The 22056-nt window shown below is 36.0% G+C and overlaps 1 protein-coding gene across 4 annotated transcripts in view; it reads right to left on the reverse strand.

Annotated features, from left to right (window-relative positions):
* Window positions 1-3451: 3451 nt before the first annotated feature.
* CDH11 (cadherin 11) overlaps window positions 3452-22056 on the reverse strand; it is a 77381-nt gene continuing 58776 nt past the window's right edge. For all 4 annotated transcript variants that reach the window (XM_042877132.1, XM_042877129.1, XM_042877131.1 and 1 more), the window contains 10 exons: window positions 20998-21292; window positions 20127-20246; window positions 19507-19674; window positions 16272-16459; window positions 14547-14800; window positions 13439-13575; window positions 13103-13224; window positions 12192-12309; window positions 5738-5989; window positions 3452-4758 (listed from right to left, as the gene is read on the reverse strand). In XM_042877132.1, coding sequence (XP_042733066.1) covers window positions 4262-4758; window positions 5738-5989; window positions 12192-12309; window positions 13103-13224; window positions 13439-13575; window positions 14547-14800; window positions 16272-16459; window positions 19507-19674; window positions 20127-20246; window positions 20998-21292 — 2151 coding nt within the window. In that variant the 3' untranslated portion in view covers window positions 3452-4261. The remainder of the gene's footprint in view (window positions 4759-5737; window positions 5990-12191; window positions 12310-13102; window positions 13225-13438; window positions 13576-14546; window positions 14801-16271; window positions 16460-19506; window positions 19675-20126; window positions 20247-20997; window positions 21293-22056) is intronic.

Below are 22056 nucleotides of genomic sequence, written 5' to 3' on the forward strand. Positions count from 1 at the left end.
ACAAGAAGAGCTAACTTCAGAAGCAGGTTTGAAGTTACTAAGGGAGGAGGTTAAAAAAAAATACAGGCAAGGCCCAGGATTTTGTGCAGAACTACAAGAGGCACATTTTCCAGATGACTATGAATTTCACTTGCGAGAAGGTACAAGTTGGTTAAAATTGTTATTCTTTTGACTTGGGTGTACATGGTGAGACAAGCTGAACCAGGGATAGATTTGAAATCTATCAAAAAAAGTTTCCCTATCAAAACCTGAGATTAATGACTAGTAGGCCACCTGAACAAGCTGGAAACATCACTCAGAGCAGAACCAAAAGCCAGGCTGTTCTCTGTGTTGGATTAAAGCATCAAGAAGTAAGTCCATCAGATGTTACATATAATAATACAGATAACAGTAGAAAAACTCGAGAGACTAGCAGCTAACTAACTAATATTACTGAGCTCATTGATTGCCTTACACAAGCAATTTATTATTATTGTTGCTGTTGTTTTAATGCAGAATGTAATTCTGGTGCCAACTGTTCATCTCTGAGTACAGAACCTCTGTACCACCTCATCAATATGGAAACTTGCAAAGATTTTTATTTACTGCAGTTTTCAATTAAAACAAAACAAAACACAACTGAGAATTCTCCTGGGATAGCTAAGGCATGAAAGAATTCCAGGCTTTCTGGTCCCAGGAAGCTAAGGTTGTCTCTTTGTGAGACAGATTTAAAGTTCCATTCTTCACTGTTTCAGTAGGCTTATCAGCAACAACGTAGTAAAACTGAGCATTTTATTTTGTCAGTCAACAGTGTGGAGCCAAGAAAACATGTAAATTATTTAAAATCTTTTCTCATCTGTGGTCATATCAGTTTCTGAGACACGACTGTGCACAATGTAAATGTTGGTATCAAGCTTACAAGCTTGTACCCTTTGACATGGTATCTAAACCTGCTTGACATATTGGCAACAACATGACAGAGACAACTTAAAAACCCCAAACAAACCCTTCCCTCCCCTATCAGTTTAGGTTTTGAGAGTTCCCTTAGCAACCAGCACTGAACCAGCATACCTAATTGCTTTTTGCTAGTGATGAGAAAAAATGTGTATGTTTACAGTGTGGCTGCATGAGAGAAAGGGGACAGAACAACCTTCCTCGGATGAAAGATTTCTAGGTGACAAGCAGCCAGACAAGGAGGTGAGTATTCTTTGCCATCAAGAGCACATACACATACTCCATTCACTGAAAGTATTTGGAAGAGTTTTCTTGTCTCCCCTGCTCTTCCATCTCTAAATGATGCTGCAAGCAGAATGTATAAGAGGCTGAAGCATCGCCTGCACTTGCTAGGATCCCTTAACTTACCTGCTTCAGAGTTGTGATGCTCCTCCTATTAATTATGGTTTGCCTTCAAACCCATTGAAGTTATAATGAATCTTTCTGTTGCCTTTCAGGAATGTGAAGCTCCATCAGGGAGTGAGGAAGACTGCCCCAAAACAGCTCCTGCAGGTAAAATCCCTTCCCGGGTTCCTCAGGCGTTTGGAAACGCTGGCACCAACTACAGCCCCAGCTCACATTCTTCTCCAATTTGTGTTGGGGCTAACCCAGGACTGCTGTGCTGGGCAGATTTTTACACTCACATTATGAGCATGAGACTCCAGTGACCACTGCTGTGAAGTTTAACACAAATAGATGTTCTGTATCTGTGCCAAAATACACCGTTCATTGGGGTGCTGCAGATGATACCTAATGAGTATAATTCCCAGCATTTCAGAGGTAGTGTTGGCTGAGATTAGCAAGACTAACTTAATAAAGCACAATCATAATTGCATATTCAGTGGGAAAGGGAAAAATAATCAAATGAAAAAGGACAAAACCAGCAGGGAAAGAAAATTTATTTCCAAGCATCTACGAGAGTGCTACAAACAATAGAGACTAAAAACTCAAAGCATTTGAAACTTAAAAAATGTAGTTGACAATGTCCTTCTTAAAAATCAAACATAAGAATGTAGAAAATGCAGTTATTAATTCTAAACCTTGCTCAATAGTGAAACAAAACCAGATAGATAGCATCAATGAGGATGGAGTCCTACAAATGATTTTTTTTTTTTTAACTTTATTTCCATTTGTTAATTTGTAAATTGATACTCATTTTGTTTTTTAATATTTATTTAAATTTAAAATGGAGAAATGTGCAAATCTAGCAAAATATTCTTTGGATTATAAACAGAGAAAAATCAACAGGCAAAGGAATTTGAACCAAGTTAATAATAAACTATAGAATTATATAGAATGCATACAGCTATAATAAAGTGAAATATAACAATAAACATTATAGAGCAAATCTGCTGATTTAGCAAACTCTGCCTTATAAAACATAGGGATAATGGGACAAGTGAATATGTTGTGATTATAGAGCTGAAACGTCATTCATAATTTTAATGAGCTAAATTTTAATCTAACTACATACATGGGGGTCTTCAGAAAAGCAATACACCAACAGATCAGATTTCCTCTCAGATCAAGCAGTTGGGTACCTGACTGCAAATGAAGGACAGGGTCTGTAAAATGAACAGTAGAAAAATGGATATCACTTCTATTTATTGCCTCTTCCCATATTGCAGCTGCTGATCTCTGACCCTAAACAGCAAACTATATTAAATTTAGAAGAACTACAGCTGTACACAGATGCTGAAAATGTGGATGCACGGAACATATTCCAATCCCTTGCTCGTTCTGAACTAATATAAAAAAAGTTATAGATCATTTTTCGATTAAAAACATACATTACAAAGAACGACTGTGAAAGCACTCCGTATTTCTGTCATCACAAATCAAAACACCTTCCTATCAGTGGATGATTCTATTCTACTGCAATAAATGAAAAATAAAATAAAAGTAAGTGCCAGAAACTTAATTAATATTCACGTAAGGTAATTGCCAGGTAGAACAGTCTTTAGGGAACTTATAGCTAAATGGGGTCAGATTTCAGTCTCTAAAACCTGCAGTTTAGCACAGACAGGGAAATCACAAGCCTGGAGTAAGCTGTAAGCACAGAGTACTCCTGTCCACTTGTAAAGTCAGTTCTGAAACCTCTGGAATTCCTAAGACGTAAGATAAATGCATATTATATGGGACATATTTAAAAGTATTACACTTAATTTAATCCAGAAAACACAGTAGTATTATAGGAAGATTATTACTGTGTTCTGGGAGCAGCCACAAGCTGTAGATAGAGGGTACAAAATGTTCACCAGACGTTACACTGTTTTTTTTTTTTTTTTTAAATCTAAGAAACATTTTTAAAATGTACTTGATTTTTAAATAATCACTTAACAAGGCAACAAACCAACTACAAACACATAATAAATAAGGCTATTAAAAGGTCACAACTGTAGTAAATTAGTCAGAACTATAAATGGGACATTAGAAACACTATGTTTTGTTCTTATATGCTTAATAACCAGAACAAGAATTAAAAAAAGAATCAGTTTATTTCAAAGTCTGCTTCTTATATTGAAGCACATATTAAAGCAACAGTACAATGTTCATAAAATATAAGTGTGATGCTGTAACATTTCTTACATGTCAGAATACTGATATTTGTATGTATACTAAAATAAGAATTTTAAAATTGTACAAATAGATACATTAAAAATGACATAGAAATAGGGCGCCTCCCACTGCAACAAGACAGAGTTTTTATATCTGGCACGTATTAGTTCAAGATGAAAGTATAAGCAAAAAGATTTACAAGAATCAGCTGTAACAAGTTTGATGCTCAAGAGACATAATAATTGTACATTGTACTGTACATACATCATATGGGTTTAAGCTGGCTGAATATTATATATTTCAAGTTTAAAAATGCACTACCATATAGAGTGTCCATAGTTTAAGGCGAAATTACAGCTCAGAACTGTTAACTTTTCTAATTTGTGGAAGCTTCTTTGACATAAAAGATTTAGATGTTCATAATACATAAAAGATTTCCCTTCTCTGTAGGTTCAGTTTTAGCATTTTCCTTCATTTAAATATTCTGTGTTTCTTAAGTGGGTTTTTTTCCTCTAGTGAAGTTGGCAGCCAACTTCTGCATTTGCCTTTTGTAGGAAAAGGTACTTCACAGTATTTACCACTTTTATGTCCTTTTTTATCAAAGGAATCCCTTCTGTCAAATGTTTAAATGAGACTTTTCTTGATTTTTAAAAAAATACCTGCTTACATTTCTTCTGGATTCTTCAGAACATTGGACACAGTTCTTAAGGCCAAATATTAAACTTTATTGTTAAGAATCATCATCAAAAGTGTCTTTGGAGCCATACAAGTCTGCAAGTTTCTTAAATCGAGGTCCCCAGTTTTGTAGATAGTCGTAGTCCAAATCAGAATCTGTTGTCGCTGACTCTAATGAGCTAAGTGAACCAGCCACTGAGCCTCTTCCTTCATAGCCATAGATCTGAATAGAGTCATAGGGAGGAGCAGTTGGATCGTTATCAGCCTCCTGTATTCTTGTGTTGATGAAATCATCAACATCAACACTATTGGGAGCTGGTCGAAGCCCCGGTCTTGGCATATACTGATACTCAGGTTTTATGTCTTTACGAGGAATAAATCCATTGATGCCATCAGGGTTCTGCAAGGTAGCTATGTCAAAAGCTTCAGTATCTTCCTCTCCTCCTCCTTCATCATCGTAAGTAATAATGTTCTCACGGACATCTTCTTCTTCAAAAACAATCAGAGGTTCTTTCTTCTGCCTCTTCAGTGTTACAAACAACACTACAATGACTATAGGGGAAAAAAAAGAAAATAGGTTAGACTTCACTCTCAAACAGAAAGTGCTTTATAACTAGATTATAGCATTCTTTGAAATCTTAGCTTTTATGCTCCAGTTCAGCATGTAGTTTTGCTAGCATCTGTATTTTTAGCATACCCAGCTAAGTAAAAGCTATGATGTTTGTACACGGAGTTGAACATAAGGGTTTGAAGGTTTCTCTTTGGGCTGAGTGCCACTACTCATACTAATTGTTTATTACTGCATAACTTTAATTCATTAAAAGGATTTGTGGGCCCCTAGTGCTATGTGACTGCTGCAGCACCGCCCCTGAGTGGTCCGATCACGTCTGCTTGCAGCAAAACAGGATGAGTCTCTTCTCTCTCTTGTATGCCCAAAGCTAAAATCCAACATTCTGGGCATTCCATGAAAATGGAATTGTTCTGAAGCAACAGCTGAACACACGTCTTTACTGATGTGTTTCTTCTCACTGCAGATTTCTTTAAAATAACTTAAATATATAAGAAAATAATGGCTGTTAAATAATAGGAGTAGATTAAAACATTTTATATAAATATTTTCAAATAGGAAATGCTTTATAGCACTTTCTTAAAAGCAAATCTTCCGAGCCCTTCATTTGTCTTCCACACAAGAGAAGTTGGAGGGAAATAGCTGGCAGGAGCCATTAATCCTGGCTGACCTCAATAAGGAACCTGTCATCCAGGGAAGATCACAAAACTTAAAACTGTATGTCGTGACCTCCTTTAAACAGCACTCCTGATTAACTGATACTGGGCCACAAAAGGACATTCTTTGAGCGCACCCAGACATATGCACTCGTGTTTGCTATTGCAGTCATCCTATACTGCATTTCAGCCTGTCATAAGAATACATGGTAAGAGATTAAGATTTTTTTATACACCTTGGAATGAAAGGCAAACTTAACTTTTAAATACAAATAATTGTAGAAGAATGAGTAAATAACTACTTTACCAAGCAAAATCACAATGCAAGCAAGAATGGCGATTAAAGCTCCGGTGCTTAATCCTGCACTGAGGATGTAGGCTTCAGCATTACAGGAGAGCAAGGAGCCATTGCTGTCACAGCCACAGACTCTGATGGTCAGGGTGTTGGTGCTGCTCATAGGGGGGAGTCCTCCATCACTTATTACAATAGGAAGAAGGTACAAGTCTTGCTTTTGACGACTAAATCCTTCACGTCTAACAAGAACACTTGCAGTGTTATCTGTTTAAAGAAGAGAGATAGTCATCATTTTTTCCTCAAAGTCATCCATCCCCTTAGTAAATATGGAAAAAATATATATTACTGCAATGGCACTGAATTTTCAGATGATTTAGCATGTAAAAACAACCAGGACACCTTCAGAATGACCCAAAACATCACAGTCCTACATTTCATTCATACAGTACTACAATACATTTTAATTATTTTAGGGTGATTAGGAACACAACATCTAGTTCTCTTTGTTAATACTGATTTGCATATATATTGTTCTCTTTTCAAAGAATCTTAGCAGCCTGCATATGTGAGTTCACAAATTACTTAAACACCATAAGGCAATATGGTCACAGTAAACAAAGCAATGATTTTGCAACTCATAATGTTTATGATTATTATAAAACAGGCATCATATAAGCAGCTAAATATTAGATATACCAGCGCTAAGGCAATCTGATATGTTAACTATACTAAAAAGTACATATGTTTTTGAAAGCTTATTCTACAAATGATTATCATAGATGATGAGAGTAGTATCTTTAGCACCTTGCTAACTTTCTGGGAAATCCACAATACTTCATTAGCTACTAGAATGACTGGGCCTTGGCATTGCTCTTTGTGCAAGTTCTAGGCTTTTTCCAGGATTAAAACCTCTGGTGGAGGGGAAGAAAGCAAATCCCTGAGTTATTGTGCTTGGTATCAGACCTACAGGAATGGAAGAAACGAAGTCTCCCATCAAGATAGAGAAGTCAACACATACTGCGTATTAGCAGATTTGTTCATCTGTTTCAATAGGACACAGTGAAGTAAGCCACATTTTGGCAGAACTAGTTTTTCACCCAAACTCCTCAAAGCCAGAAGTCAGACAACTCGATCACATATACACAGTCTTCTGGGGCACATGATTACTTATGCGCCCATGACACAAGAGTTAAGATAGTCCTCACTCTAACACTATTTCTGTTTGTTCTCTCTGAAGAGTTGCATGCCTTGGGCCTCCTGGTCCAGAGCATGGAAACCAAGCTGCTCTCTCAGCACAGAGGTCACTTTGGATAGTCCTTCATTCTCCCTGGAGCAAGAGCATTTGAAAGGGAAGTGTGTGAAATGAAACACTGGAATGAGGCAGCCAGTGCTTCCTGCTCCCAGCCTGACCAGAAAAAAGCAAGGAAACATGAACAGCATTTCTTTATTTGTACTTCTTGTTTTTCAGCTCTCAGACTGAATCAAAGTTTATAAATTTGTAAACACCCTGAAATAAGTAAGTAAAATGAAACAACCATATCTGTGGCTTTCAGACCTTCAAAAACTAGTTTATGACAAAGATTTACTTCTCACAACCTTTTCTGTTTTCAGAATGGATTTTCCACTATCTAACAAAAAGAAAAGAGAGAAAAGAAAGGTCCTTTTATCTACTAATGGAGGGCTATTCTCTTCCATTTTATTGCAGCCTTGAGGTACTGCAGAAGATTAATCATTTTCCTGTTGAAGAGTCAGCATAAATTCAAGAATTTAATAATGCAAACTATAAAACCTCTTTTTAATTATCTAATCACTATTTTTTTCCTTGAAAATCTGTGAATAAATTATACTAAAAGTTAAGTATCCTTGCCTTGTATTAACCACCTTTACAGACAGTACCCTTGAAGCAGGAGAAGGTCTGAAATAGACCCCAGATTTGCTGGACACAGAGCAATTTACGGGATGAGAAGAATGCCTGTCCTGGGGCCCTGCTTACTGGAACTCTTTGAAGATCACAGCAAAAAAAGGATGAGTTTCTTTAGGACTGTCCTATATACAATCTGTTTGTTATATGTAGAATGAGTAAGTTAATGTCTTTGCTTCTTCTTCCAGGCCCAGCACAATTGATGCCCAGACTGGTTACGTCTGCACTGTAGTCTTTGAGACACTGACGTCCCAGGTAGAAAAAAACTTGCTAACTTCTCCTTTACTTGTTGGTCCTATTTGCTGAGGATAGAAAAGCTGATAAAGATCTGATAATTTATCACTTTTGTTTTTCAGAGGTGCTCTTTTGTCTCTTCACAGTAATTTTACCCTTCTAAACATTAGTCCATCTAGGTTTTGTGGCACCATTTTTTAAGAACCTTAGCAATATCAATGTTTGTGTGATAGGCATCTTATTTTTGGACATTAAATTATTGGGTTCATGACAATTTGATATAAACACAAATAAAAGATCTATCATCTATTAACACATCAACTGATACTTTAACATCTATTGATATAGAGTCAAATAACTCCAAAGGATTGACTACAGTGTATTTATTTATTCATTTAATTGACATGGAAACAAAGATCTACTCTGCTATGTTAAAGAGTGCAATAGGCAGATAACTCTTGTGGCAAAATATATATATGAACATTAATATAAGGCTGGAGATGCAACTACCTAGGGGCTGCAGAGGCAATCTGAAATGGAACACAGACAATATCATGTATCAGTATATTTAGTCCGTAGATTACTTTTTTTCTTCTTCTTTTTTTTTTTTTTTTTTTTAATATTGTATTTTTCCTGAATGTTGGCAGCTTAAATAGTATTCCTACTGGAAAAGGATAGCAAATTATTCAGTTATGAAGTACAGCCAGCTCCACTATGGTCAACTGTGTTATACTAAGGCTGAATGTGATCCAGTGGGTGATTTCTAGTTTACTGCAATTTTTTAAACTTAAAATCCAATCAGCACGCCTTTATAAAGTTGAAAAAGGATTACTGCATCTTTTTTTTTCTTTTTCTGTTCAATTCTCACATTTAGAAGGGACATAATATCCACAAGAGAAAAATAAAAATCTTCTTTACTTAAACAAAAGAAAACATGTAATCCTAGATAATATTCTCATCCTTGATTTTTCATCATTTTCAAGTCCCAGGAGTACAACTATAATCCAGGTATAATGGCATTTTTTAAGCCAAGAAACAGAAGCTAAATGTCAGTACTGGCTTAAAACTATTAACACATATGGGAGCTACCAGGCTGTCAGTCTTAGAGAACACAGAGACAAAAACAAGAAAATATTCACTCTGATGTCATCCAGAAAAATACACATATTCTCATTTTTCAGCTATTATTGCCTGGAATTTCCAATATCCAAAATTGTTGTAAGTGAAAACCGCAGGAACTCTCTATGAAATCTTTCAAATTAAAAGTTAAAGTTGCATTGTGTCATGAAGATGTTTACAGTTGATTTTTCTGATTTTTGATTCTCCTTTTTCTGGTGGTTTCTTTGATGCTTTCCCAGTTTTTCTTCTACATAAAGGTAATAACAGATTAGCTTTTGGAGGCTTGTGTATCCCAATACTACGTTAAGATGCTTCTAGATGAAAGAAGCTGAGTGCATCGTGAATATTGTCACCTTCAGCAGAAAGAGTGTTGACTCAGCAGGAAGCCTGAAGAATTCCAGGTGTCCAAGTGCCTGAAATCATTACTAAGTGCTGGTAAGTGCTACAGAAAATCCATGGCAAAACACTGTATTTTACTGTTCATATGCTTCAAAATCTCTTGATTAAAAGGTGGAGTGCAAGAGAGTATTTTTATATTGAAAAAATGGATTTTAGTCACTGATTTTAGTGAACTGACTTACAAACTTAATTTCAGTCTTTATAAAGCTGTGTGTGGCGTATTTGGAAACATTGCTACACTTGAATTTTGTGTGGTATAACAAATCCTTGTGCAGCAAGCAATAGCAGGGTGGTTGCAGTACTTCCAGCAATACTGGCTGAGTGCCGGGCTCATACAAGGTGAGTCCACGTAAAGGGCATTTCATTTGAGGACAGAGCAGGATTTAAAGCAGGAAATCCATCTGTTAAAAATCCATCTCTTTTGAGAAGTGTCACGAGCCTCTGCTGGTCTTTTGAAGCTCTGACATCAATGGACTGAAACTGAACAGGGCCCAGGCTAACACAGTGCTGTTTATTTATGTGGTGTAATGTAAGTAAACAGCACAAAAGTAATTTGGTGTTTTATCACAGCATGTGATAAGCCATTATCTCATGTTTTCTATGGAAGATAGTCTCAGCTGAAAAAGTTGGTAACACAGTAGGCTATTAATAGGATGTGGGATGTGATTACTTTTTTGGAGTACTGCAATATGTGATTACTTTTAGGGGTTGTAGAAAGAAACTATTAAATGATAATTATAGGACTCTATTCACTTTAAAGTTCTGTAATAGTCCCAAACATTGGAGTTTTCATTAACTGTTCTCCACAGTTAATAAAGCCATTTTTCTCTGAAACTAGTAATTTGCTCTGAAAGTGATGGCACGGTATGTAGCTGCTCAGATTTACAAATGAAAAAAGAAACTTTAAATGATCATGTAAATTATTTGACTTGCAGATAGTAACGCTCTCTCTGAAAAGTTCTTTCTATGGAAGTATGTATAATTTTAATTATCATATCTAATATTAAAAAAATACAGAAATAATTACACTGACAACATGTATTCAATAAAGATTATACAAAAATGATGAAATGACTGTTTGCAAATGGATGGATTGCTTTACAATATTTATTTCCTGGTTACAAAATTATACAGGAAGATTTGCTCTTAAGTATCAACTAGTTTAAATAACCTTTTCCACAATTGTCAGCCTCTGCATTCAACATGTATCATCATTTCCACTGCAAAACATTTTTATCTGGATTACCTTTGTCATTAAAATAATAATAATTAAAAAATTAATTTGCTGCACGTGGAAATGAAGGATTAATGCAGTTGTCTGAAGTAAGACCAAAATATCATTTGCCTGCAGCTGTATCAGAGCATCTCAATTCTAACCTATCTGTTCTCTCTTAGATTAAATACTCTAAAACACTTTCAGTTTGGTGCAATGACCATAAATTACCTCTTCAGGAGAAATTTGGCCTCAGGGTCTCAAGTAAATGATTCATTTTTATTTACTTCTCTAAAAATACATTCATCAATTTTTCAAAAATTGTGTTTTACTACATTAAAGAGAATAAATATGTCCTCTTCACTGGATCCTTTTTGAATTGCTTATGTATGTACAAGTGTCAAGCACTAGGCAACAATATTACTTTGATCCTTCAAGAATTACGGAGTTTTTGTTTTGGAACTCTGATGACAGCTACCCTCATTTCAGGTTTTTATAGAGGCAGAAAGCATACCAGAACAAAACACTTGGGAGAAAAAAAGTTGTTGCTGGTGATGTTGCCTTTTGTATTTCTGGCAGTCGAGACTGAATCCGTTGGATTCATTATTTAAGCCAGTTCAAATGAGTACTACATTTCAGAAAAGAATCCGAGTTTCCTTCAAACATTAAAGTTTGCTAATTAAAAACTAATTTCTCAGGAACTGAAACTGTATTTTTTTCCCCATACAGGAAAAAAACAAATGAACATTGAACATGAATGTCATAATGATTACCATTAAGAAAATATAATAAATATTTATAATGGCTGAATTTGTATTTTCATTTTCTCTCTCTTTTTAAGTCTCTGGCTTCCTGAGCCTTTGGCAAGTTAGGTTCACTGATGTTACCGTGTCAGAAGATCAAATAAATTCTGGCTTTCATCTATGCCTTTTTTTTCCCATGTACAAATTTCTTACCTCTTATTGTACTCATTGTGACTGCAGTACTTCATTATAAGAATACCTCATTAACAGAAAATTGGTAAAGGGATCATGATACCTATACGCTGAGATGCACCCCATCTGGATTTCCATTTCAAGGCAATAATTTTGTACAGTAAGTTAGTGTGGTACTGACTTTTTCCATTAGACCCTAGTCTGCATTCTCCTGTGGCCCAAAAACTAGCAAGCACAGTTAGATGAACAAATAAATACAGACAGTGTAATGGAGGATGTATTTCTCCACTAATTCTAGCTTACCAAGTAGTTTTGTTTAAATCAAAGAGCTCTGCCATTCACATTTATTGAACAATTTTGTTGGTGCTTTTCACCCTCTTCCTGGAAAATGAAGAGGCTGTGGATTTACATGCAGAGCATTATTATGTAATTTAAAATATGTATTCAGGAAAATGAAAGTGAGTTAACAAGCACTGCATTATTCCAAGAACATCCCCATATTTGAGCTGTATTTCTTCTTTCTTTAACTCTAAACCTCTAGAAAAGAGGCACTCTGTCAAAATTGATGAAAATGCTGTTGCGTGACATTAAGTTGGGCATTAGTTTTCCTTTGGCCATTATTATAAAGGAAACCTGCATACAAACCTCTGTTGTCTCTGAGTGTAAAGTTTGGATTATGAATAATTTCAGGTGGTAAACTGAAGATAAATCTTGGTCCGTTGGCTGAATCATCTTTGTCATCAGCACTAATTGTAATAAATTGCTGTAAAAGAAAAGTAGTCTGTAAGCAAACAGCTCCTTCTTTGGATGCACCACACACAGATAGCATTCTGAGAAATCATTAGAATATGTAGAACTTGGAAAGTCAAATGATATAGCTGAAAACTGCAAAGCATCTCAACAGATGTATGTAATTATAAACATAGTGCATACTTACTTACTAAAAACTGGAATTCAATCTTTATTTGGTATTACATTTTACATTTATAGATGTAAAAGTATACACCTACCCACACGTTCTTATATGCAAATCTTTGCTAACGTTAAATTAGTAAGCTAAATAAAAGTTTGCAGAAACTTCAGCAGCTCACACTGAGTTAGCACATCTTTTCCAAACTGCTACACTAACTCCTGAAGTGCAGACAGTGTGTAGAGCCTTGTTTTCATCTGATGCTATTCTTTTTCTTCAGAGATAAATCTTTAGGCTAATTCCCCTCAAGCAGTGTACTGTGACCCTTAGAAGCTGCTGAGTATTTCTTAATATCTGAATATCTTAATATCTGAAACAAGCTCAACTGAGTGAGTTGTTCCCAAGCAGCTTCTTTACTGGTGGATCCCCACAGTCAACACCAGTCACATCCAAAATACAAAGCACTCTATTGCTAACAGTTTGTAGTAATTCAAAATAAAAACAAAGGAAATTATGTTTCTGTTTGTTTAACATATTTTGGCCAGAATTTAAAAATATATATATTTGACCTGCCAATACAAAACTGAGCTAAACACTCCAAAGTAAGAAATTGATGTGCAGGGATGGTGGGAGAGCACAGGCATACCTGATTGGTTCGAGCATTCTCACAGACATACGGTTCATAGGCTGCTGCAAATTTTGGAGCATTGTCATTGACATCAACAACCTTAATTGCAACTGGAACTTTGGCTTCCTGGTGTTGCTTGTCTATGGGAGTTAGCAAAATCAGAATGAAATGGAAGAGGGAAGACCCCTTGAAACAAGTAAAATCCCAGCAAAAACTGTATGAGCTGTGTACAAGTAAAGAAGAAATAGGCTTAAGTATTTCTACTGGGATTTATTGCAGCGTACCAAGCTGAGACAAGTGGAAGACTACAGAATTTACATCACTGATTATAAAAGAACTCTGTGAAATACTTACGGACTTCAACAGCAAAGACAGAGATATTATGCCAAGCAATTTCTTCCCTATCCAAAGCTTTTATTGTCTTGATGTTGCCATCGTCTGCATTAATAGTAAAATATCTTTCAAGGTCAGTGTGACGATCAATTGAATACCTAAAGAAGATTGAAAAATGAGTAATTAGACAACAGAAAGACTTAGCAGTTTCATGCATTCAAGTTTGTTCTATAACATCATCTTTTTTAAATAACTGTAAGCCCTACCCGTGTTATCAATGGGATGATATGTGGTTCTTTTAAAAGTAGGTTGACCAGTTTCAATTCTATGTGTAGAAAAAAATTATGCCAGTATGCTTTCAGTAAATGGAAATTATTGTTCTTTGAACTCCCTATGTTAAAACACCAAAACATTTATGTTCTTCTTTTACAATACATGATAAAAATACCCACTGAGATATTTATTTAAATATCTGAGACTTTTTTATGTTTTTATCTGCTTCATATTGATCAAAGATCTTTTAAGTACATCTGCTGCTCTTTGGATTACTCAGTGTTAACTGATCACTCCAGCCAGATTATTAAATATTATCTATTATCTACACAGTTCCGTAGTTGTACACACCTCTGATTCTTGTATATTTACAATGCAAGTCTTTGAAATGTTATTTATACCCATGAAAGTGTTTTACAATTTAAGCTTGATAAAGATAAACTAATGGAAGACTTCCTAATATAATTGCAGAAAGGTATGTATTTGTACTTGTTTTTAGAAACTAATCCTTTACAATTACCCAACATAGAGCACAATCTACTGCCCAGAATTTTATTTTCCAAGGAAAAAAAATGCTGTGATAATAGCACAGGATATTTTATTTAAAAAATGAAGCATAGAATAGTGTCTAACTCAGATGTCCTTATGTGTGTTTTAGGTAGATATAGCAATGGTAAGTATTTCTTCGTGCTATGGACTTTAAGAATAGTACCTGTATGGTTACTGTTACTAAATATTCTGGGCAAATTTAGAATATTGCTATCCTAGGTCTGTTATGCTACCTTAGTAATTTGCATAACAATTCTAAAAACTTAAAGTGCTTTAGAAATAAACACCCTGCTCTAATGGAGCATACCTTATAGCACTGTTTGCAGCATCAGGATCTTTGGCATGTACTTTTCCAACCACAGTACCAGATGCTGCATTTTCTTGTACTTCAAAAATATAACTTGGTTTTAAAAATACAGGCGGCTCATCAGCGTCTTCCACTGTAATCTTCACTGTTACCGTGTCCTTGAATGGCCCATTGCTGATGAACTTCGGATCAATATGCACGTTGGCTGCCTCTACCTTCAGACTGTAGGACTTTTTGGTTTCAAAATCCAAGACCTGAGAGAAACAAGAAAATAACCCATTCACTGAACGTAGTTAGTTAAACTGGAGTGTAAAAGCAGTAAACAGTCCCCTAGTATTCAATAACATACAACAAATGTGAGCATATCTGTCAACAAGCTTGGACTGAAATGTGTGTATTTAAAAACAAAAAGACTCAAATAGAAGGAGCTACATTCTATGTATGGAGCAGCATATGAAGAAACTGAAAATACCAAGACAGAATCCTTGTCTTGCTCTTTGCTTCCTGCATCTTTCAGGAAATGATCTTTACTGGCAAAATTAACGTTTTCTTGATGCAGCCTGTTGCACTGCACAAAAGAGGGATGGTTGGGACAGGATTACCTACAGAATGTCAGGCTTGATCTATCCCAAGCTGGTACGTGTTCCTTTAAATATGGATATGCACAAAAGAGAAGTTATGATGTTCTCTTTTTTCCTGTCCATAGATTTCATATCACTTTACAAAGAGGAAGTGAAATAATACTCCCATAAGTCCTTCAGAGAGCCTGATACATGTCACAGCAGAGCTGCCCTGTCATCAGTGTGAAATGGCTGCTGTGTTGCATTATTGGTAGCCTCAAAATGGTCATGCCTCTAAATATCTGAGAAACAGCTGCCAAGAACAACTCACCAGAGTTAAGACTCAGAACATAGATGGAATACAGGCAGCACCAGTAAGCCCACATTTTAAAATACACAAAGCATACATTCCCATCTATAGAACAAATACTGTAATTGTAGCACAGCATAATTTTGTATTGGAGGAAGAGACCTCTGGGTCTATTCCTGAGAGACTGTCCTAATGCACAGAGCAGGGCTAACTCAGAAGTGAAGATGCCGGGGTCTCCTGCTGTGACTTTTGAATACCTCCAAGAGAGATGAAGAGCTAAAAAGACTCAAAAGGCAAAATAATAACGCTTAAACAATGAATAATATTTATGATTTCTAAACTGTATCCTAGCATTCATTTAGTAACACTTCTAAAAATATGCTGATGTATGAAATCACCTTAGTTTTGCTGCTTTTGGCATAGCCTGTGACTCCTTCAGAACAATATTGTGGACAATGCGTAGCTGAGGATTTTAAACCATAGGGCATGAGGCTGTTCAGACTGAACATAAAGCAACAGTGAATGTCTGCTACTTATCAGCACTAGGCAAAACTTCATTAACAGTGAAGCTGATGGCATTGTATTTTACCGTGACTTTTTATTATGAATTCATTTAGTTTGTGCAATTAATCCACTGTACAGTTTTTATGTAACTCTTCTTGGTTATTTTCTTCCATTCCAATTCAGCTAATGGGGAAATGGAATATTAAGAGTTAATCACAGCTTTAGACACAAATTAATTGAAACTGCATTTACTGATATTTTAGCTTAGATGTTAACCCATTACTACCAAATTCTTGGGCAGAAACAAAGAATGCCACACTTTACTGGGTTTGAAAGGACAGTTCTACTCACCTTCTTAAGCTTTACAACACCTTCCTGAGTCTCATAGTCTGTTGTAATTTCAAACATATCCATGCCATCTCCATCAATGATGCTGTAAGCTACTAAGCCGTTTTCCCCAATGTCTGGATCTTTGGCCTTCACTCTCCCTACTTCCTCTCCAGGAACAGCTGCTTCTGACACAGACATCTGGTACACACCTGGCGGAAGGTAAAAACAGGCACTTGCCTCAAGTTTGAAGTCTGCTTTCCAGTTGTATAGTTTACTCATTTAACTTATAAGAAGTTCCAACTAAATATGGTGATATTTTACATTTTCAAATCCCCTGAAGGAATGTTATGGTACAAAGAGCTCTGAGAAGTTAGTCATCTGTGAAATCTTAAAACACAACCTAATCTATGTAAAATTACCTCCTCACTGATGTTTTACATAACATCTGTGTACCTATCTGTGCAGAGAGGGGTTAAAAAAAGCCACCAATCAGTCGGAATGCAGAAATTACGGTGACATCAAGGTTACAATTCATATTGGAGATTTTGTTATTACAGAAATGGAAGGACAATTCTGTTTCATATGACTCACAGTATAACCTTCAATTCTATATTCGAAAAGTGTTTCTGCCCATTTTTTCAGGAGCCACAAATTATGTAACATGAATTGGATAGACCTCACTTCTGTACTGCCTAAAGAATAAATGTGTGGCTTTCTGTGGCTTTAATTTGATGAATAAATGATTGCAATAGTTATTATTAAAATAATTGCCATTAAAGATTGCTTTCTCTCTCACACACACAGAAAGCTTTCTCTCAGAATAAAATAGGAAAACCATTCCCAAACATCTCATACTTGTGATGCCCTGCATATTTCTCCTTGTGTATTTAGGGACACTGGAAAAGAACAATACTATTTCTGTTTAAATCTCCCACCAACAGTTGTCCTTCAGGCATCACTGCTTCCTGGACCTTCCCAAAACATTCCAGATTTCAAATAATGTAACTTGATCCTAAATCTACATATCTACAGCAACATTTTATGCCACTTAATCACCATTTATGAGTAAAAAATAATACAAACAACAACAAAACTGCAGGAGAAAAAATAATTTCTCCTCCCCTCCATAATTGTTTTTTCTTGCTACAGTCTCATTCTGGGAACATCCAGAGAGTTACACGAGGCAGGGACCTGGCTCATTACCCATAAAGACAACTGAAATAGGCCATTAACTCCAGTCACAAAAAATCCAGAATCTAAGCAGATAATTCATTAAAGGTTCGAGGAATCATTTTGAAGAAACCAGTTTGATGTTAACATAGACTAATCAAATCCTGCTTTTGTTCACAAGTATTCCAAATAAAGATTTTAAGTTAGGAGCAAATGATTAAATAGAGTAACTGCTAGTTCACATGTCTGATTATCAATTTAAATATTTGCCCAAGACTTACATTGTTGGTTTTTTTTTTGTTTTTTTTTTTTTCCACTCAGTAAAGTGGCTAGATTTTGCTGAGAAAAATATATGATTTGATGATCTACTCTGCAAAAAGGGGTCCTAGATTATTACTGGACTGAAGAGGTGAGTTCATGAGCTATGTAAAGCCTGACATTTTTAGGATCCGGTACCTTCTTGTTAGAACAGTAAAGAATGCTGACAGATTTCTACATTTAGGGACTGGCTGTATCATTGAAGTTCTGGCATGAGAGTCCAGGAACCTGCCAGACGGACGGAGGTGCTGTTAGAGAGATGTTCACATCCAGGATGTAGCTGTACTGTATGGATGCTCAGAGTGGAAACAGAGTGGGATTGCAGTGGTGCATATGCTGCGCTCCAAAACAAATCCCACACAAACATGAGATGTAGGACAGTTGTGAGGGTCCATTAATGTATTTCCACCCAACTGTGAAGACCAAATCTGTTAATGTCACCCCTGATTAATTTTATACATGAAAAATAAATAGCACAGGTACTGAAATAGACCTTATTTAACCAGTAGCAGTACATTTCAACCGTCATTCTCAAAATGTAATCGTACCAAATTTGGTTTGTATTGCCATGGCAAATACAAGGCATGTGGAGTACCCAGCTGTCACCTTCATCCTTACGTTATTCCCTGAGAATGTTTACAGAAGTAAAGGATGAAGCATCAGCACCGAAAATGAAAGACTATGTGAAATAGAAAATGATGTTCTTGAAGGTCTGTCAAAGACATGAAAGGGTATAATCAGGAGGTGGTAATAGATTATGCAACACTTCTATCAAGAGTCAAAAGAAAAAAGAAAAAAAAAACAACAATAAGAAAGCTCATGTAGCTTGAGAACTACAGCATGATGGGTGCATGTTCAAGAAGAACAAGGTGGTCTCTGACATCAGAAGCCTCACAAGCTTCAGATTGTCCTGGGCCTGCTACTTGAGACCTGCCACTTCCTGCAGGACTTACCCTGTCTCTGTACCTGCTTGCTGCCTAAGGCTGACCGCTCTGCTGCTGCTGCCCTCTGCGCTTTTGCCTCAGACCATCATGCAACAGGATGCTGCTGGATCCTGCTGGTGACTGTCCTTGCTTTAAGTAATTCTTGCTTCTTTCCTATCTATCGCCCTCTTTCTCTTCCCCATCCCCCTAATTTGTAATAGTCTCTGGGCTCCCCTTCCCATCTCCCTGATTGATTAAGACTTGTAATAAACTGGTTGGACTAACATTTGAACCATTGTTTCTTAATCTCACGTTGAGTACACATTTATCAAAGAACCTCCTCTCCCTCCTGTAAATTGGAGCGAGACGGCAGAGTAATAAACACTGTTATTTTTTTAAAACTTTCTTTCAAATCCATACTCTAATTATGAAAATGGAAAAGGCAATAAACCTGCAGCACTGCAGCAGGGGAGATACATTTTCTATTACAGAGTTACCTGTTTTAGGAAATGGAGCTTCTTTCTCCTTTAACAGAGAAATCCATACTATGCTTTCATGATCACATTGTAGGTTTATTTCTACTATTACATGGTTTTAGAAATGAACTATAGGGTAATCAATCTTTGAAATCAAATGTTGACCTTAACAAACAAGTCACTTTGCGATGCAAAGCCGATCATTCAGACACTAAAGCTCTCCATGCTATTAGCAGAAATGTTTTTATAATATTTATCTATTCACACGTGCTAGAATATTCCACTAGTTACTGATTTTGGAAGTTTTGAATATGTCTGTAAGTATGGGTGGTAGTAGTAGTATCTGTGATTAAGGATTTTGTTACTTACTTTGTGGAAACTTTGGTGGGTTGTCATTGACATCTGTAAGTGTAATTGTCACTTTGGTTGTCCCTGAGAGGCCTCCCATGTGTCCTCCCATATCTTTTGCCTGTATTACAACATGATACTCTTCCTTAGCTTCTCTGTCCATGTTTGGAAGGGCAGTTCGGATAATTCCTACAAATACAAAGAAAATACATCACATACATACAATTTTTCACATTTACATCATGAATAATTGGACAACTGCATTTTTTTTCGTATTTGCAGCAATGTTGCTATACTGTGCATCATACTATGCAAGCAAACTAGTCCAAATATTTTAAATAGCTGAGCACAGAACTACCCTGAAGAATTACAGTTCAGCCCAGAAACTTTTTTCTTTCCATCATACTATATCATATCACAAAAGATAGAAACATTTTTCTAGTGCAGTGTACCCAGAAGCTCTACCAATTGCCAGGGGACCAACCTGTAAAACAGCTTAACTAACATCAAGAAAAAATGAAAGATGCTTTGCTCAAATACATCAGTAGATATAGCCACAGTACTACCTTGATCAATATATCTCATTCATTTTAATGCATTCCAGTTATGAAGTCGTACTCAAATAAACTGGTCAATAATACCTGTTTGAGCTTCCACTGAGAAGTACGGCTGACCTTCAAGAATACTGTAAACCAATTTGGCACTGTTCCCATATGTAGGATCATCAGCATCTGAAGCTGTTACCTGAATAACAGATGTGCCTAAAAATGAAAGGGAAAGACAGAAGAAATACAAACAGAAGCAAATGTATCCGTAAGAACCATGCAGAGGTACTTGCAGTCATGTGGCATGGCTAGTTCTTTTTACTAGATGAAAAAAATTACTTAGCAATTTATACATAACAGAATATACTACTGCAATCTTTTTTTTTTTTTTTACCAACTATGTTGTAGATTCTTATTCTAAACAGTGAAGATATAAAACTCAAAGTCAGCGGTCACTCTGTACCATTATGTTTCTTTTCCTCAGTAGGTGATAGCACTATAATCCTTTTTGTCATTACACGGTTAAACAAAAGAGTTTTATTCTTACATTGTCCCCAGTAAGTTTCAAGAAATTATTCTGTAGAAATCTCTGCAGTAGACAGAAGCTCAAACAGGAGATGAAAACTGAATAGATAGAGTGGCAATAACTCATTCAGTTCAGCTAAAAGAATGATCTTTATGTTTACCCCGGAGATTTCACTCTCCATGAATTCTAGGGGACCTTCAAGTTCCTTCCTACGAGGAAACAGCTGTGTTCTAGGAGCAATCTAGATACACTTCTGTCATGATAGTATCTGCAGAAGGTTTGATTTGGTCAGCAAATTACATCAAGGGAATGAATCACTAACTTAGCATGAAGTAAAATTTACCACCCAAATTTCTAGAGCAATTAGATCAAGCCAAGAGGTACTGACAATGCAGTATCTACCATAAGATGAGAAACTTAGGTGCATTTATGAGTACTTACCCACATTTGATCTCTCTGGCACATTGGCATGGTAGTTTTCATGAAGGAATTCAGGGGGGTTGTCATTGATATCCTGGACTTTAACAATGAATTCAGAGGGTGGTTCCAAAGGTCTGTTAGTGTTCCTGTCTACAGCCTGTGCCGTGAGAGTGTACTGAGCTCTCTCTTCTCGGTCCAGTGTCTTTGTTGCATGGATGTTCCCTGATTTGTCATCAATAACAAAAATGATTCCTGCTCCTTCACCTGAGAGAATGTATTTAATGTTTCCATCTCCAGAATCAATATCTGAATGGAGCTACAAAATGAGAAGCAGATAGACAGACCTTAACAAAGATGGCATACATTTCACTAATGTGTTTACAAAACAAAAAATAAATCTTGAAATTATTATAATTTCACAGTTTTCAAAAATCTTGTTGTACATCAGGCAGTAATCCATAAGTGAGCCCATGCTGTGAGCACATCTGTGCTGTGTTCAATGCTACCTGTGCAGTTGCATGCTACTACATATAGGTGCAACTGAGACGCCAGCTTTGAGATTTAAGGATGAAAATACACAAGAAGGTAGTTATAAAAGGCTTTTGATTCAAATGAAGTTGGAAGGAAGAGCCTGCCAACCCTTTTTACAAAAATTTTGTACCTTTCATACTAATCATATTCTACAAAATGGAGCATTATGCTGTACGAAAACTGAAGTGACAGATGGGACATAACAAATGAGACAACCATTGATTGTCAACTAGTTTTTAATTGCAACTTCTATATTACAAACTAAATAGCATCAGTAGCAAATCCTTGCTGAACTATATTACTTTCACAACAATTGCACATTTTGGTTTGATGAATGAGGGAAATACTGAGCCAAATTATGTATTTAATCATTCTATGTTTACATCTACAAATTATACAGTTGTAAAAGTTTTAAAAATCAGAATAGCTAGAACAGTATTTGACGTCACTGATCCAATTCTCCTCTCTTTGTGTTGGTGTTAAGTCAGCACAGCCCAGCTGACTCACTATAAACTGCTGAATATGTTGTTTTATTTATATATATTTATA

This window comes from Lagopus leucura, unplaced genomic scaffold (genome assembly GCF_019238085.1).
Source record: "Lagopus leucura isolate 7727_CA_CO unplaced genomic scaffold, USGS_WTPT01 Super-Scaffold_100017, whole genome shotgun sequence".
In the NCBI taxonomy this organism is placed as follows: domain Eukaryota; kingdom Metazoa; phylum Chordata; class Aves; order Galliformes; family Phasianidae; genus Lagopus; species Lagopus leucura.